We start from the raw sequence: 19,869 nt of genomic DNA, 5'->3' as shown, positions 1-19,869 counted from the left end.
TTTATTCTGTATTAAAATACAATATTTCGTATCACACTGTTAGAGCAAATGATACATATATCATCTGGTATTTAGATAGTGCTTTAGATATCTAAGAGAAAATGGGATGTGTCAGTTTAGATGAGCAATCCCACAAAGAATGACTATGATACTCATATAAAACCAACCTATGGAGAAGGCCATAGAATGGTAAGACCATGAAGTCTACTACAGCAAATCACCCGATGGGAAATTAACTGACCCCTCTGGAAATGATTCAACTGCCCTGTTTCACACAGAAGAGATTGAAAGACCGGGTACCCATTTCCCCTACTCCACCCTCATCCCTGGTATGTCCACAAATTAGTAAGAGACACAGAAAAATAGGCATAGTCATACTGTACACTGTGTCGGTGTACAATATGTAACCGTACTGAGAAATTATTATTGAAATTCATTGAAATAGTCTTTAGGTATCACTGAACCTGCTCCATGGTTCTTCAAGGTCAAACAAACAGGTCAACTTACGTAGCTCTCCTACTTTCAGTATTTCGCACAGCATCTTTGTCAGCTCAATGCTACTTCGGCCAAACGGGCACTCATGCTTGTCTTCTCGACTGCTGTTCTCCAGGACAATCTGATAGAGGAATCAAAATGGAAAATAATCAGTCTGAAGAACCCATGAGTTAAAGTACTGTCCTCCACACCCAACATTTAGAAGATATACCAGGCTGAATTTAGGAAACTGTATGTGGACACTCTGTTTTCATAAACCTTAGCCCTCCACACAGCTAAATGACCTATGTCTGAGGCAGCCAGCAACACAGCAGCAGTCCTGCTCCGTGACCAGCTGGGAAGCTTTGCCATTCCTATGCACTGTTGCTGTTCTGCACCACCCCTGGCTTGGAGAAACTGCAGTAGAAACCAAAGAGAAAGAAACAGTTTCATTTCAAATGTGTCAGTTAAAGGAAATTAGATATAACGATTTATAGACATGAACACACTTAGAAGGAATGATAAAAAAAAGTGGGACCAAAATTGCATTTTGGATTCAGGCTCCAAAAAAGGTCCAAGTGTCAAAAATCAAACTGAAGTCCACAAAAGAACAGAATGTGCGCATTTTCTCTATTATGGAAGAAGCTTGCGCTTGTGTGCAAAACATTTCAGGGATCACTCTTGCATCAAGCCTATGAATGGTGCAAAAGTGACTCAAGGACAGCTTTTATATTCTCTGTTGAGTGACACTGCAAAATAAATGGGAGAAAATAATTCCTTGGGCATTTTTATACCCATTAAGCTCTGCCATATCAGATACATTATTTCACTGTAGATTAAAAAATCGCTTATAAAAATACTACAGATTTGATTGAAGCTGTAAGCCCAAAAAGAGAGCAAAATAGGGGCTGGGAAAAAAAAAGAAATGGTCAAAACAGATTCACAGCAAGAATTGTCTTTGCAGTAACAAAGTTTGCCACCAGCTTTAAAAAAAGAAACAAAATACATCCTAAACAGCTGTTGTATAGCCTGGGGACGAGGGACAGAGGAAGAAAATGAATTTCAAAGGTAAGACATTTTGCTAAGCACCAGCGAACCTCAGAGGTCCTCTAAATTTTCTTCATAAACAGGTGTTTAGACATTGCTCTCCGCTTTGCATTCCTCCTGTCTCCTTAGCTCCCATTTTCATCATGTTTTTTGTTTGTTTGGCTTTTTTATTTTGGTTGTGGTTTTGGTTTGGTTTTTGTTTGTTTGTTTGTTTTAAATCTTTCCATTTTAGCAGCAAATAAAGCTTTACAAAAGGCTCTAAGGCTGGAACTTCACTCAAACCAGTGCGGTGGAGGAGAGGACCGACGCAACGCTAGATGCCAGCAAAACCTTTCCTTGCCCTCCCAGATCTTAGTTGTGACTGTTTCACGCTCTCTTATGTGTAGAAGCCTTCTTGGTGAAGCAGCTAAAGGTAAAAATGGGAAAAGAGTGAAAACCCAGAAGCAAGCAGGAAAGTTATGTGCTTCACATAGCATGCCAAAGCCTCTTCACCAAGCATCTATTTTAGTCCTGCTGTACAAAGGGCAGCCTCTAGCTGATACTCTGCTCCCAACTCATCACCCAGGGATGTAAAAGGATGGTTGCTCTCTGTGTTATGAGAGTGGATGATCACTTTCTTTTGTTTTCCAGTGTTGTTGTTTGTTGGTTTTTTTTTTTTTAAATTGACCTAGACTTCCCACAGAAGCTTAAGAAATTAATTAGGAATATGATAAATATTTCACCCCCACAAATTTTTACTGGGCTTTTCCAACAGGACACTGTCAGAATTGTGTTCACCAGTCTGCCAAGAGGAGTTACGTTTCCTTCTAAAAGTTTTGGTTTAAATTACATCTAATTGTTCCATGTCATCTCTGGATAACAGCTGCACCAAATCAAAGAAACACCCCTGCAATTTTTGTTTTACGTTGCTGCAGCCACTGTTCAAGGAACATGTGAATATGACTTTGCATTCTGGATGAGTCATCCTGCTTCAGTCTCTTTCATGGAGGATAATGCTACATTTCCATACTCAAATGCAGGAGCGATGATAGAGTAGCACAAGCGCAACATAAGGCTGTGTCTCAACACTTCCCTGAGATCACTTCTCTTGTTTTATTATTACTGTGTTTTATCTCTCGCATAATAAAACATAAGATCTGCATACTGGAGCAGGGGGCTGCTTTGACACAGATTTAGATACAGCAGAGAAACACTGGTAATAAAATCAATGGAGAAACAAAATGAAAGTGTAAGGGGGAGGGGAAGGGAAGCACTCAGATCAGCATTCCTCCTTGCTTCTGGCAAATGCATTTTGTTGAGTTTCACATTAACCCGACATATTAACATTTCATGAGCACATAAATATTTAATGGTGACACCATATATGCATATAATGTAAGGCAGAATTACAGCAATCAATAAGAATGCCAGAGAAATAGTTAAGGCACTGTGTATTGCTATACAGCAAATTAAATGGCAATTTGAGTAATCAATATGTAAAGCAGTCTTGAAATGATCCTCAGACACACTCTCTGCAAGCATCATCTTTTAGCATTTGCTGTGCAAAATAAGGCAGAGCTGACATGTTACATTTCTGTAAGAAAGGAAGATGGAAGGCCCTTTACTACATCTAAATATCTGTAGGCAAGTTTGACAGATACGGATCTTCAGTAAGAAACAGCAATGGTAAAAAGGGAAAGAAAAGGAAAGAGGTTCTTACAAATACCCAAAGAGAAATCGTGCCTAATCTTGGCAACAGATTTACAACATTCATTATTATATTCGTAATACTCTTTTCACGACTTTGCGACTCATATCCTGTTCCAAAGTAAAATGCTATAAATACAACATTAAAATAATGCCCTTATCAGCTATTTCCTTTATCACTCTGGTTATGGAGGAGAAATAAGCAGGGAATGGACATGTTTACTCCACAAACTGGTGCAAGCAATAGCAGGGAAAGAAACATAACACACAGCTCTAGACTGAAAATATTTCTATATGTCTACAGAGCATACTGTTGGCTTGATTCATATTCCTATCATAACAGTTATTTTACCAAGGAAAGGAAAGTAGTGAGGAAGTCACAAAGCCCACACAACCTTCATTCAAATGGCGGTCTATCATTAATGCTCATGAAGTGGCTACACCCTATTATCTTCCTCTTCCTCCCCCTCACAAATCCACAGCGAGTTGCAGATCTACCAGGCATTTCATAATCGGCAGGTATGGCAGTTAAAATTTTGCTTGGGGGAAACAAATATTTAAAGGCAGAAATCACGGACACTGCAGGAGAACTCTTGACACCACAGAAGCATAGAATTACTTAGGTTGGCAAAGACCCTGAAGATCATCAAGTTCAACTGTAAACCTAACACTACCAAGTCCACCACTAAACAATGTCCCTAAGCGCCACATCTACATGTCTTTTAAATACCACCAGGGATGGGGACTCCACCACTTCCCTGGGCAGCCTGTTCCAGTGCTTAATAAACCTTTCAGTGAAGAAATCTTTCCTAATATCCAATCTAAACCTCCCCTGGCACAACTTGAGGCCATTTCCTCTTGTCCTAATCACTTGCTACTTGGGAGAGGAGACCAACACTCACCTTGCTACAACTTCCTTTCAGATAGTTGTAGAGAGCGATAAAAGTTTCCCCGTAGCCTCCTCTTCTCCAGTCTTGAACAACCCCAGTTCCCTTAGCTGCTCCTTATAGGACTTGTTCTCTAGAGCCTTCACCAGCTTTTTTGCTCTTCTTTGGATGTGCTTCAGCACCTCAATGTCTTTCTTGTAGTAAGGGGCCCAAAACTGAACACAGTATTTGAGGTGCAGCTTCACCAGTGCCAAGTACAAAGGCATGATCATTTCCCTAGTCCTGGTGGCCACACTATTTCTGATAGAAGCCAGGATGCTATTGGCCTTCTTGGCCACCTGTGCACACTGCCAGCTCATATTCCATCTTCCTTCAGTCCTACCTTGACTCTGGTCTGCTTGGCTGCCCTTCGATATTAGGAATCTACTTCTGACAGGTTTTCCTTTCTTCACTCCTTGCAGAGCTACACAATTGGGAAGGTCCAACATGGAAATGTGGCTTCTAATACACTAGATGTTATACAGATAAAAACCAAAACCAGCTCACAGTATGGGAGTACTAAGTATTGCAGATCCTCTTCTCTTCCTTTGCTCAATATTGCCCATTACCATGAGGCAAAGCAGAAACCCACCACAATGTGTAATGCTCAATAACAACAACAACATGGGTTTTTTTCTTTAGGGAACAGCAAAAAAAATCCAGGCAAAAATCTCAAGAAAAAGAAAATGAAAGGGAAAGAAAATTACCAAGAGAAGGCAGCCAGGAAAAGTCTGAGTGATGAAAAGACATTAAAAAGCAAGACAGGAGAGAGAGTTGGTTTTTTAAAAAGTAGATTGTTGTTCTTAAAAAAAAAAAAACAAACCCAAACCCACCCACCAAAAAACAACTCCAAAAACCTGCAGCTCAGAAAAAGGGAGGGGGAAAAAGAGGAAGTGAGTGAGAGAAGCATAGAATGAGAACAAAATTACATCACAAGAAGAATGAGATTAATTGACTAGCAGAAGAGGAGAAAGGAAGAGGTTTAAAAATGTTTTTAAAAATGCAAGGAGGTGAAAATTTTAGGAAGTCAGTGTTTTCCATTTTCTTGACATTTCTACAGGTGAAACTCTGTAGCCTATTAAGGCATGGGAATTTGACACTAGTTGTAGCAGAATACAGATCTGTACAGTTTTTACTATTTTTAAGTTACCCTCCACATGTACTTCTCCTATTTACAAATTCCTGCTGTAAATGAAAGCAAAACACTTCCCAATTACCAAGCAAAACTAATGAGTGATCAGAAAGAGAAATGAAGGCTTGATCATGTTTCCAAAGGTAGACATTTCAGGCAACATTGGTCAGCAACTGGTGAGAGCTATATTTCTTCTGGGATTTAGCCATATGAATTGCCTGAAGTACCCTGTTTCCTCTGAAGCCAAAAGTCTTTTCAAGAAGTGGAAGGCAGCCCTCCAACATCCAATTGTCCAACAAAGCATTCAGAGAGATATAGGAAAGAATATTCCTCCTTAGAGAATGTTAGGTTGTTGTTTTTAACTACTAGATCTTTTGTACTTCCCCTTGTGTTATACTCAATGGTGCTCAGCATTGCCCAAAGAAGGCTCACCTGCCTTTACAAGGTATCTACCAATGGCACGGACAATAACATAAAATAAATTCAAGTGTCATGCCAAAATCACAGAAGAATAATGCAAAAATCTCCAAAAAACCCCAAACCCAACAAAAAACACCACCCCCAGGTGAAAAAAAAAAACCACAACAACAACAACAAAAAAAAACCCAAATCAAAAGATTTTCCAACTTTACGGCAGTTTTCCTTTATGATCTTCCGTTGAATTATTCATCAAGTCCATCACTACCCTCAGGACCACAAAACAGATCCTCAGGGAGGCAGTGGATTAAATTAAGAATTTTCCACATTTGATTACCATGTGCTTAACAATCTGCATCGGCTTCAACAATGAAGCTTATACCTGCAACTAGGAGTTAATGACTGGCAAAAGGCAAAGTTTTGAAGACAAGTATATTCAAAAGCTTCCTCATCAAAATCCAGGAGGATGAAACCACCACATAGAAATATTCCTCCTTCACTGGGAAGGAATATCAATTTAGCTAATCCCTTAATCCCTCACATTAAAGATTAAATTGGCTCAAAGGATACTGCCCACAGCAACTGCAGATGTCATTCTCAGATTCCTGAACCAACCTCAGAGCTTGGCAATGGAATAGAGATTAATTATGATTAGAAAGCAAATACAGAAGTGAAAGGCAAGACTCACTATAGCTGCATCAATACTTACAATAAATCCCACAGCAGACAGTTCAACAAGCATTGCTGCACTATTAAAAAGGAGCATTTCCCCAGACCTATTTTGTAGTACTATCTAAAATGATCCTGTATTAATAGATACCAAGTTTTCTAGCATTCTGCTGTAGGTTAATATCAAGAGGTTCAGAGAGCTGGTTAGAAAAGATGGTAAAAACCTCCTTAGACCCAAAAATGGAAAGTCAGGCAGCATTTTAATACCCAAAAATTGCAGGGATGCTCTTCCTTTTCTTGATGCTGCTTTTCCTTTTCCTGATGCTGCTTTTCCTTTTCCTAAGCCTCCTTATCACATATGGTAGGCTTCACCATTCCCTTTTCATTTAGATGCTTTAAGTAACTCTAGGAAGGAAGTCCTAAGGATATGCTTCCTGAGAAGGAAAGGGGACTCTACTGCAGACAGACTCAGTTTCCATTCATCCTCTTCACCAATTTTGCTTTCTTCCTAAGGCAGTTTGTCATTTGCCTCAACTTCATCATCAGTGTTCTTCCAAATCCTTCACTCAGCACTGTCCCCTCTAACCTGTTTTTTTATCCTCAATATTTTATTTTCAACTTCCCATGCTTCCTCTCTCCCTTATCTCATCCTGCCTTCACATTCCTGAGGCATTACAGAAATTCCTCATTGACAAAACTAAAATAAAGCAACAGTTATGTCTGCCTTCCTCAGGAAGGCACCAGAATTGCAATTTAAGCAGAGATTTGAAAGAAGAGCTGAGACCTACTACAGGTACTGAAAAAGAAAGGAGCCACTGACATGAGAAACACAGATGCAAAGCCCTGCCTTATTTGAGGGACATCTATGTTAGGAACATGTTAAGGATCAGACATTAAGAGTCTGATATGTGCTTTGTCATGCACAACTATGAATAAGCACCTGGGGGATAACCAGCGCACCGCGTGAGAAGTGCACTGTAACCTGCAGCTCCTGGGGAGAACTGCTAACACAAGGCACGGAGCCTGCTATGGCAAAGCAGCCAGGAGACAGTGACAGAGTCATACAGGGCAGGAGGGAAAAGAAAAGCATCTGATTATGTCATTATATAACAGCATATAAGTAATAGGGTAAATTGAAACTGCCGTGGTAAGATTACAGCCAGTGTTTGACTCTGCAGCCATAAAACACTTCTAACAAAGATGGCTTAAAATTGCCAATAGTTGGTTGTCTTCTGGAAAAATTATGGTGTGTTTTTTCCCCCTCTTTTAAAACAAATCTACTGCCAAACTATCACAAGCTAAATTCAAAAGGTTCTGCAGTTGCTCACCTAGAAATAAATTTTGTTTCTCACACAAACAGCTTAGCGTGAAGCATGATTGTATTGTCTTTACTTTCCATCAAGAGCTAAATACGCAGTGGTTTGTTTTGAAATATCATGTATCTTCCTCCTTTCTTTGCCACTCCATGCAGAACCAACCAAATCACCGTAAAGCATGGTGGTAAGACCCAAGATGACAAGGCCCAGCTGCCATGTCATCTTCTCAAGCAGCACCAGGATGCGCTCTCCACTTCCCACAGGCACAGATGGGGGGCATGATTTGGTGTTGACGTGGTCCAGTTTGAAAACTACTGGTCAGGTATTCCTTCTCCCTCCATGCCCCACACAAATGTAAGAAGACAATGCTTTCCCTGCGATCCTCTCCTTGCTCACCTGTGGCAGAGGAGGAGGGAAGGATACTGCAGTACCTGCAGAATATCACAAGTTTTTCAATTTTCTTTTCTTTCATAATGTGAAACAGGCCCTACTAGTGCCCTAACATTACTGTGGTATGGATATATTAGAATAGCATCAACCTTTATTGCACATCAGTGAGACTGGCAGCTAGAGTAGCATCACAAAAGCTCCCAGCACAGAGTAAATGGGAAAACCTGTGACGCTCCACAGCTAGTCTTCTCTCCCAATGTATACACATCTCAGCTTTGCGGGTGGAGGGATCATGGCTCCACAAAATCCAGCCAAATCTTTCTGTGCTACTGCTGCAACTCATGGTATGATTCAAAACCTTCTGAAGACAAATAGCTAGACTTGCTACAATTTCTGGGCCCTTTGGATCAGGACCTCATTTAGCCAACAGCTTCCATATACATGGGAAAGTTTAGGTGTGCTATGAATGGTGAGAAGTGATCTGAACATATGCAGGACTGTAACGCTGTCATACGCATCCCATAGTGTATACCACGTAGGGCTGTGCAGAGGGTGCCATGACTCCCTTACAATTCTCCTCTTCCCTCAGTACCAACTTAAGTCTGTGTTTCTGCTGCAACCAGCCACTCCAGGCTTTTTCGTCTTTACTGTAGGGGACCCACCTCAATTCTGCCATCAGTGATGGAGGCCCTTGGAACAAAACCACACAACTTCCTGGTGTGTTGGGATGGAAAGCAGAGACATTGAGTGATGTTTGGGGGGAAAAACAAAAGGCAGGTAGAAAAACAGTTAGGTATCTGAGCAGAGGGTAAGAACAGAGAATGGAAAGAGCGGCAGAGAAAAGAGAAGGCAAGAACACGTTATCAGGCTGGGAACCGCTCACTGGCCTTAGGCAATTAGGTCTTATGTGGAAAACTGGATTCCTTACGAGACACACCAGGAAGACACATGTAACACAGCTCACTTTTCTCTCTAACTTTAGCACAACAGAAATAAATTACATCTGTTTTCCTATCATTTCGGAGGTGGGGGGAAGGCATGGCAGAAATCGGGCTCAGTTTTATTTCAGAAAATGCTGAAATAGTTGGACTACTCATATCTGATCAGGCTAGAATGAGTAGGCATGAGGAGACTTTGTGAATTGACGGAAGGATGTGTAGGCAGCCTCCTATACAACAACTGCATGGGTTAGAAAGTATACGGCAGACAGTCTGACTGTGACTCAACCCATTAAAGTTCTGAAAGGTCTCTGCAGGATGCCAGTAATCTTCCTGCCTGCATCACCGGTACTCGCAAACAGAACCTGCTCCTCCACTGTGACTTCTGAAGGCTTCAAAAGGGAAAAGAACTCCCTCCTCAACCCCCTCAAAAGCAGCAATTCAAGTAGCTGCTGGGGAAGAAGTGTCTCTGCATTGCAGCTGTGTGAATAACTGATTTTCCACCTCAGCAGATGCAGGGGAAAGGGGATTTTCTACTAATGACCCTAAAGCAGCTCAATTTTTAATTTTCAGGTAATCAAAATAACTCTTGGCTCAACTAACGTCCCAACATTGTTTTGGTTTGGAGCATTTTAATAACTTTTAAAATTTGTTTTAAATACAAGAACAGAAAATTTAGGAGCATACCACTAAATATCTTACACATCATTCACAAAAATGTAGTAGCAATGGATCCATTATAAAACATACCAAGGGATTAATAAGCCCAACTTTTCAGCATGGATTTCAACACCTGTTTCCCACCCTGGTAACAGTATTTTATACTGAAAATTTTACGTTCAATATCTAACACATATTTGCATGAAATAGATAAAATCAGTGGGAAAAGGGGTAAGCCTTTTCCTCTAAGCCTTCAAGATGAGGGACTTGAATTTCAGGCTACAGTAAAATGATGTCTTTCTAAGGAACACTTATTTTTCCCTACACATATGAAGAATCTCACCCCAAAGAAGCAGTGAGACTTGCTAGAATATGGCTGGTCATAAGCGCAGAAGAAAAATATAGACAAGTCACCAACTTGTCAGTCATCAAAAGCAAATTCATTAGAATGAGAAATGTGAGCCCACCAGAGACAATGTCGTATAGGACTTCTTTGTGACTCAGCTGACTTACTGTGAAATACAATAACGTCTAAGTAAAATCCTACACTCCCTCCCTGATGAAGGTTATCACTATAGTTAGATGACTGGGAGGAAAATAAAATAAAGGAATATTTCAATGGTAGTACATTAGAAGCTAAGGCGTAGTTGCTGTAAATTCAGTTTACTCAATGGCATTTGCTCTTTGTGCCTGGAAACACTGTTAAATTAGCCAAGATCCAAGACGAACGGCAGTGCACTCACAACTGGAGCAGTAGCTTTGATTTTGCTGCCTGCTGTCAAGAACACCTGAATGAACATTGACTGCACATACAGGGGTCAACTTACCAAAACTGCAAAGCTAGTGTTTCTATAGAAGCATCCCAGGCCCAAACATGGCACATTTAAACACAGGACAACTATCAAATTTCTCTTTTTGGGTTACAAATAAAAGAAGTGCTCTATTTTGCTTCCTTTAGCTTGCACTTTACACCAAATTAAGTAAATATCACTATTTGACATCAATATTAGCAATATCTGAAGTGCATGTGTACAAAAAATAAAATCAGGCAAATGAATACACACCTACAGAAGTATATATGCATGCAAAATATTTCAGTTTCATATATTTATACCTCTCTCTTCATTGTACCTTAAAAACAAAATGGATCTGAATAGCCTTGCACCACAAATTCCCAAACAAATCAATGACAAAGCACCAATAAGTGGAGATACTAATAGCAATGGTGGCATAATTTCTATGGAAAGGTTTTTCCTCAGACTTTACACTCAGGAAGGTTTCAAGGCACACTGCTACAAGTTACCAGTAAGAAAAATCTCAAGATGCCTGCACTGAATAGTCTGTTTTAAATGGTAACTTATAATTTTATTTTTAAAATTAGTAGAACGTGAAGCTAAAGTAGTTTTGGAAAGCAGCAAATTGGAACTGGGGAGGACTTGTCTGCTCCAAAAGAACAAAAAAAAAAGTTATCTGTCACAAAGCTTTATTCCAATCATTTTCTTCACTGTTAACTTTAATTATACACTGACTGTCCTATAATTATGTAGCTTGGGAAGCTGCCAATTATTTCCTGTGGAACTTTTAAAATTTCTTGCAGGGATTCAACATTAATTCCATCAATGCATTCCATATACTATGTCACCACCTTTTAAAAGGAAAGCCTCTGACAATAGCAATTGATTATTTAAGTGGAACATGAAAAAAATGCAGTGCATATAAGTCATTGATAGCACCAAACAATTAATAAAAAAAGAGAAAGAAAAGCTAACTCAACAGGAAACCAATAAGAAACTTTTTTTAAAAATCCAAAAGCTAAGGACAATCAAAGAGAGCATGGGTTTTTTTCCCCGTCCACTAAACAATCTTTCTTCTGGAGGCTCCAGCCATATTGTATAGTAAACAAAAACCGAGATTCAATTAACTCAAAGTCTAAATAAAGAAAAACAACACTGTGTTTATCTGAAGGAAGACAGCAAGTAAAGAAAACATATTACTGTAATTTCAGGAATAAGTATCTGACAGGAAAAAGGTGAATGAGAGAAATGGGTTGTAAGAAAGAATCAAACAGGGAAAAAAAAGTTTGGTTATTTTTGTTTCCTCCTTCACCATGTGACACCCATGTTTTCACCTTGAAATGCTTTCTACTTTCAAGATGCCGAGTTACCCATCTGCTCCACTGCCTTCATACCCATGTTCTGCAACACATTGCAATTGTATTTACTCTTCCTATGAGTACTTTTGTTTGGTACTGGTCTTTGAAGCCCCACTGCCACCCCCCCAAAGGACACTTTGGTTTCAGACATCCTTCCCACCTAACCAACCCATTTATTATGTAAATTATTTCTAAGCAGAATTACTTATGAGGCAGAAGGAATGAAAAGGGAAGAGATTACTTATTGCCCGTCTTCTTTTCTAAAAGTGGCAGGTCAGACTGCAGTGATTCATGCTGCCCATTAAAATGCAGCACTGCCAATAGATTCAGTGAAACCATCATGATTTCCTGGTAGTGTCTTTGCTTAATACACCACATTCTGTCAGAAGAAACTTTGTATTTTCCAAGTTTGTTTCAAACCAACTCTGATTTCCAGTTTTTTTAATTACTGCACAGCACAGATATTGTCTCATTTGGGGGCTTAGGAATTAACCCATGGTACAGCAATCAACTGTATTGCAAAGGGCCAAGTTGAAAATAATCTCTTCTCCTAGGAACCAAAATATTTCCTAGTATCAACAATGAAAAAAAGAGAAGGGCTCCTGTCAAACAAGTTGTTCAGTATGCAAGTATTATTTGTAAAGCTAACAATTTCTTGTGGAAACTTAACCTTGACCACAGAGAATTTTTGTTAGGGTATAGGAGTAGAAATGTATCTGAAAAAATAAGCAAGGTCAACAGGCTGTACAACTAGAGCAAACTGGTGTTGTGGAAGCTTTGGGAGCCAAAGGCCATGAAGAAAAGGTAATGTTAGATGCGAAATAATGAACTCAAAATGAGAAGTAAACAGGCATGTCAGGGCCCACAGGAAACTACTGTACACCAGCTAGCAAGTCAAGGAGATGAAAAGATAGAAAGTAGGTGTCTTTTGCGATCAAAGACTAGCAACACTGTAGGAGTTGCACAACACACTTCATCTCAGAGGTGTTCAGCATGCTGTTAACATGACAAGGTGGACCACCGCAGATGAGTAAGCTACGATGCCAGCAATGCTAGTGTAAGCACTAAGTAGAACTACTCAGGAAAGATGGGTAGGCTAACATACTCCCAAGGTGGGTTAACAGTTCCCAAAGCAGCTTTGAGCAAGCAATTTAATCTGAGCGTGCCTTACTACGGCATGTCTAGCGTATGTGTACTCTTTCTCAGGCAGGAAATACATGAGGCACCCAGACACTCCCTTAACAGGAACCATACCAGAATAAAAACAGGCATCTCAAAATAACAGCAAAAATTCTCAGTAATGCAAAAGCAAAAATACTGCGTTATAGAAACAAAGCTGAGCCAACACCCAAGTCTCTTCTAAAGAGCGGCTAATTACATGCTACGATGAACCCAATTTTTAAGACAGCATTTGCAACATGAAAATGAAAAATAAGAAAAAAAATTGAGAGATGTCAATGAAAGCTCTATCTCAACAAAATTTCTGTCCTCTTTAAATTCTTTCAGACTTCTTTAAAACACAACTCTCTCATTTGGAGCACTGGAATATTCTCTGAATTTAGAATTTTCAAAAGAAACCTATGAAGTAGCACCGTCCAGATCTTACCAAATTTTAATGAGAAAAAGTAACCCATTCTCTTTTTATAAACAAAAACACATTTCAGCATAGTTTGTCTAGAAAACATACTCATTGCCTACTATGTGAAATAATTCTTAATTTCAAGGGTTTATAGGGTTTCATAAATATTGTTGTATTGCATGCTACCACAGTTTCTTTTAATAGTTATTGTTAGATTCAGGCTGAGGCAGAAAGATGTATTTAAAGAGCAGATCTGACAATCCTGTGGTCTCCTGTTCTGTCCATGGATCATCCTGGCCTGGATATCAGCATGCCCTCTGCAAACCTATCAAAGCTTTGACACTATTCTACTTTGAGCAAGAACAAGACAATAATGCATACTAGAAGTTCACTCTTCACTTTTTAGTAGAAATGATTGGTGTGTCTACTGTCTTCTTGCAACAACCTTCTTTAAGCAGGTCTGCATGTACGCTATTCCTTGGGGAGTTAAACCACCCCTACTATCTCAAGACACTGACTTTCTAGACTATTCTCTACTTCCATCTTTGCTTGCTAGGTTTACGCTTGGCAAATATTCGACTTCAATAAAGGTCAGGAAAAGCTGTTCTATTCAGAGGCAGATATTATTCAGCTGTATGCCTCTTCCTGTAAGGATGCAACATATAACTTGCTTTAACTACCCTTGAAATAACAAATGTAGGAAGTGGAGTGGGCAGGGGGCAGGAACGGGTTGTGCAAGTGAATCATGATGCTTTTTACCTATTTTTCTCCATCACCTACAGCAGTAGTTTTAGTGGGAGCATCTTAACTCTCAGGACACTGCCAATTCAGTCGCTTATCAAGGCATTTGCTCATCAAAGCCTCCTTTCCGCAGAAAACCCTGACAGTTTTTGGTGGACTTAGAGCAGGGCACACAATTCTGCACAATTACTCATTTCTGAGCTTATGGACATCTATCATGCATCTGAAAAAGGCAAAAGCTCATCCCCCTTCTCTTTGCAGGCCTAAGCAAAAAGTAATATTTGCAAAAAGTAATATCTGTAATATTTGACTCAGCAGTGACAGATGAGACAGCTGTACAGCTTTCTCCCAAAGCTTTTACAGACTTATGTCATGTTCTAGTGTTATGTGGTTTGTCTTCCTAGAGTTTGTTGCTAATGATACCAGGATTCTGAACTTCCTCTTCAAAGTCAACTGTAAACAGGACATAAAGGGTGCAAACAGGCAACCGCACAGATCTCAAAGACAAGAAGCAGCCTTACCCGTATATAAGCATCCTGGTGATGTTTAGCAAAGTACAGCATGTTGTCGAGGGCTAGCATTCCTGGAGGGGTCTGCGTAAAATCCATTGCTGGGTTTACATGATTCTGTAAAATGATAACAAGATCACTCAATTAGCATCTTTACAAAAACTATCAGCTCCCCAGTGATGTGCACCGTGTTAGAACGCTGTGCCAAAAAGTCCAGTGACAAAGATCTTTTTGCTGAGCAGAGAACTCTTAACAAGGAAATGGTCCATGCCTCAAAGAACTTTACAGCCAAATGCAAGCACTACGAGGCTGCCGTGTCAGTTATTCACTTCTGTAGCTACGGAAGGGAGTTTCTCAAAGGTTGAGTGCTTTAGAAGCACAGATCATGGCTTGGACGGGCGCAGTCTTCGCTGGGTAAAAAACTGGTTGGGTGGCCGAGCCCAGAGAGTAGTTGTAAATGGAGTTAAGTCCAGTTGGCAGCCGGTCACAAGCGGTGTTCCCCAGGGCTCTGTTTTGGGACCAGCCTTGTTTAATAACTTTATCAATGATCTGGATGAGCAGATTGAGTGCACCCTCAGTAAGTTTGCAGATGACACCAAGTTGGGTGGGAGTGTCGATCTGCTGGAGGGTAGGATGGCCCTGCGGAGGGACCTGGACAGGCTGGACTGATGGGCTGAGGCCAGCTGGATGAGGTTTAATAAGGCCAAGTGTCAGGTCCTGCACTTCAGGCACAACAACCCCATGCAACGCTACAGGCTTGGGGAAGAGTGGCTGCAAAGCTGCCTGGCTGAAAAGGACCTGGGGGTGTTGGTAGACAGCCGGCTGAACATGAGCCAGCAGTGTGCCCAGGTGGCCAAGAAGGCCAACAGCATCCTGGCTTGTATCAGGAATAGTGTGGCCAGCAGGAGCAGGGGGGTGATTGTTCCCCTGTACTCGGCGCTGGTGAGGCCGCACCTGGAATACTGTGTCCAGTTTTGGGCCCCTCAATACAAGAAAGACATTGAGGTGCTGGAGCGTGTTGAGAGAAGGGCAATGAAGCTGGTGAAGGGTCTGGAGCACAGGCCTTATGAGGAGCGGCTGAGGGAACTGGGGTTGTTTAGCCTGGAGAAGAGGAGGCTGAGAGGAGACCTTATTGCTCTCTACAACTACCTGAAAGGAGGTTGTAGTGAGGTGGGTGTTGGTCTCTTCTCCCAAGTAGTTAGCGATAGGACGAGAGGAAATGGGCCCAAGCTGCACCAGGGGAGGTTTAGGTTGGATATTAAGAAAAATTTCTTTACGGAAAGGGTGGTCAAGCATTGGAACAGGCTGCCCAGAGAGGTGGTGGAGTCCCCATACCTGGAAGTGTTCAAAAAACGGGTAGATGTGGCACTTGGGGACATGGTTTAGTCTAGTCTACCCTTGATTGGCTTAGAGTAGACTTGGTAATGTAGGTTAATGGTTGGACTGGATGATCTTAAAGGTCTTTTCCAACCTAAACGATTCTATGATTCTACCTTCAAGTCTTCCATCACAGATAGAATCCTCAGCGGTACTACAGACTAAAAGTACTATTTACATGAAAACGCACATATATATGCAAACAGCCACCAAAACACTTATTTATTCAACTGCTATAGAACAGTTTCAAACCAACCACGAAAAGGAGAAAAAACGACTAGATTCAAAAGCTATATTAAGTCTATTGGATCTTGTGGACTCCTGAACATAAAGGGCGCCAGATGAAAGTGTATGAAATTAAACAGCTTCACCTTGTGAATTCAGGTCAATTTTTTGTTACGTTCTGAACCTATGAATTTCAACTTTGGAATTAATGAATGAACACGCCAAATATAACCAAAATGTGTTAGCTTCCTCACGCTCCTACTTCAAAAGTTCTCTTTCACACACTACATGAAAAACTACATTTGCTCGAAATATTCATTAGTCCATCTTTTGATTGGATGGAATTAAATGTACATTTGAGTAAGTTTCATGTAGTTCATGGTTTAGAGACGAAAATTTGCCTGGCTACAGACAGGCTCAAAAACACCACAGAAGCTGCTCAGAAAAACAAAGACCCAAGAGTATGTCTCCATCAAAAAACATTCCTATCGTCTGCTATGCTCTTTTATCAGTATCACCTTTGCAACATCTCCAGCTCCACTCATCATTCTGACACAGAAAGATTTCCCTAGTTGCTTTGCGATGGCATTTCTATCCTGCAAGACCCAGCTGACAGAGACTTTAAAAGTGCATTTACTAGCAGAAAACTAACTGGCAAAGATCAGCACAGATTTCTTCTTCCCTCAGTCTGTTTCTGCTGTGTGCTCAGGGTTTGATCCACCCACATCACTGACAAAAGCATGGGTTTTACTACTTTTCCTCCTGTTGATTTTGCCAGGCCATAAAGTTGTAGAAATATGAGATTCCGCTCTCTTGCCGTCTTACCTTCAGATGTATGATAGGTTGGTTTTAGCCAGTCAATAATTCATAGCCACGAGAAAGATCAGAAATACTAGAAAGTGAAAATTGTACATTGAGATGGCTGATGCTACTTTAAAAGCAGACAAAGATTTTGGACTGAAGATGTTGTGCTCAATTTGTTCATTTTACATCTCTGGCTTAGGAGAACTGGTCTACAAGCAATGCAATCACAGGCTCATCATTTTGCAATAGGGAATCAAGAGGATGTCTGAAATCCTAGATTTTATGTGCAATAGATATTTCAGTAGTCTAGAGCAGGAAAAGAAAGGCTTACTGAGTTGTGTTTCCCAAAAAGTCATAGTTTTTTAACATTTTGGGGGGGTGGGGAGGTGGGTGTATTTTAAACTTTCATCTGTTCATCTGAATGATGAACAAAAGTCCTTTGCGGCTATTTCCCCAACTCAACCTTCCATCTTCCACGTGCGATACATTTATCAGTCAGAACATTTAAAATCAGTACAAGACTGTTTTACACAGATCATAAGCCCAACAGACTTCAGCTTCTGGAAGGAGAAACCTTCCCTCCCTGCCATTTTCAAGCATTCCAGAAAGTGCATTTTTTGAGAAGCTGGGTCTGGCAGACACACAAATGCCCCCCTCCTCCCAAATCCAGCATGAACATCTTAGCGGGACCTTCTACGCGTTTGAAACCACCTTCATTTTGGGCGTAAAGTACAACTCCTGGGGAACACCACTTGACACTCAGCCTCACCATTTCCTTGGGAAAGCTGTTGGGAGGCTGTCAACAGGCAACCACACAGCACCAGTTTTACAATGCCTTTTGCAAGCAAAACTCCAGCATAGGGCTGCACATATTCTCTCTACCCCCAAGCTACAGCACAGGCAGAGTGTACGTGGATAAATACCTGGCAAGCAGAGAGTATCAAGATTCAGCTACCTCTCTCCAGACATTATTAGCACTCATTTCACTGGTGTTTATAAACAATGTTAAAATAAAAGCAAGATACTGAAATAAAAAGGCTGACCTACTTTTGCTTCCTTCATCCCATTCTACATCTCAAATTATACAGAAACACCAACAAAAAAAAAAAAAAAAAAACACAATGGGGACATAAGAAATCTCACCACATTTAGTAAGGATGACTCATTTTGTCTCTTACCATCACTACTAGTTCTATGTTCAATCAGAAAAGCCATCTCTCCATCACTTATTACTTTTTTCCAAGTCAAGCCTATAAACTCAGCTACTTTCAGTTGTTTGTTTCAAAAGTTTCTGACACTTTGGATCCCAGGATAACTAGGGCTTGATCTTCAGCTCTGTTAAGTCAAATAACTGTAGATATGCCAGCTGATAATAGCTGAGGATCCACAAGACAGTTCTGGCATGTGTGAGGCAATACATTATCTTCAGTCATTCTTCAAATTCAAAAGGAATGCCAGCTGCTTTGTTCCCTTGCTTCTTCCTCCCTCCCCCTAAAATCATCCTTTTCTTAACATGTTGAATGTTTGTGGTTGAAATATTAACTTATTGAGAGTGGGTTTAGAAATGAGGTACAAAGCTAAATTATCTAAAGTGCTGTAGTGAATAATTCAGAAGTATGCAAACACCCCCACCTACAACATAATTTATTCAATATATGGAACACAATGCTTCAGGCATATTAGCTGCATCTGTTTAGTACAAAGTCTATTGCATTCTTCTTTCTATAAAAAGACAAGAGTAAGAAATACAAACGGAACAGATTTGTTACCTCCAACTTTTCAGATAATTTTTTATTTTTTCCATTAGAATGAATATTATCTATGCAACTTTCGGCTTCAGCATCTGAGCAGTATTTAACAGTTTACGCTCTTATACTGCACATGTTAATATACCAAAAGCATCAAGAATTTGTTAGCCAGCTTAACAGGGGTACTGGGGAAATAAAAATTCATTCTTTTGGACAAGATGTAAACCCAAAATCATGTCTGCTTATGCCATTAAAAAAAAAAAAAATCATGGGGCATGTTTCACAAGATTACAGCTATTCAGGATAAATTCCAGTGCAGTAATTATATACAGACAACCTAGCATTCTCATGCAGTCCTAGCTGCCTAAAGCTTTCTTCTCTCTCTCTTGTCCTGAATGGCTCCACTGTCTTACTCTGGGCTTCCAAGGCAATCTCTGAGGGATGTATAGATTTCAGTCATAAGAATGTGTCCTCGCACTGAGATGCCTAATTACAATAATGGTGTACTGTCTGTACATAACTGCTAATGGAATAAGCACCGCTCATTCCTTATATTATTCCTAACAACAGTATCTTCCACATGAATATGCCAAAGTGCAGAAACCGTTTATTTCCCTGCATTCCCAGCCTATTTAGGTACAAACTTTTTATTTCTGTCTTGACAGATATTGACAGCCTATCACAGATTTTGCATCAGTGCTATGTTCAACTATGTAAATCAGTTACCAAGCCATGCTAGTTTGTCCTGAAAGCTGCTTGCAGTAGGTGCTAGACCGGGTGACAGCTGTTCTACACAGATGAGCAAACTTCTGTTTTCACAGCCCCAAAGCAGCTCAGGTGAAACACTATTCTGTACGCCTCCCTTCTGTAGGCTGTATGACAAAAACACTACAGAAGATCACAGGAAGGAATTAGGATTGTAAAAGAACTGATGATAAAAGGACTTCAGAACATCTGAAAAAGAAGAGTCCAATTTAAGTGGTGTCAATCTGAAATGAACCCTCTCAAAACTGGTCATATTTTTTTTCTACAGAAAAAGGAATGATCTGTCTATGAAGATAGCGCAAAGGACAGTAATC

At 40.3% G+C, this 19,869-nt stretch overlaps 1 protein-coding gene across 1 annotated transcript in view; it reads right to left on the bottom strand.

The window, feature by feature from the left end:
* ELMO1 (engulfment and cell motility 1) overlaps window positions 1–19,869 on the bottom strand; it is a 270,462-nt gene that overhangs the window by 152,893 nt on the left and 97,700 nt on the right. The window contains exons 14-15 of the mRNA XM_075728150.1: window positions 14,649–14,753; window positions 508–616 (exon numbers count right to left, since the gene is read on the bottom strand). Of these exons, the coding sequence (XP_075584265.1) occupies window positions 508–616; window positions 14,649–14,753 (214 nt within the window). The remainder of the gene's footprint in view (window positions 1–507; window positions 617–14,648; window positions 14,754–19,869) is intronic.

This window comes from Pelecanus crispus, chromosome 2 (assembly GCF_030463565.1).
Source record: "Pelecanus crispus isolate bPelCri1 chromosome 2, bPelCri1.pri, whole genome shotgun sequence".
NCBI classification, from domain to species: Eukaryota; Metazoa; Chordata; class Aves; order Pelecaniformes; family Pelecanidae; genus Pelecanus; species Pelecanus crispus.
Note: the sequence above shows the minus strand (reverse complement) of the source record. Positions and strands in the feature narration are given on the sequence as shown.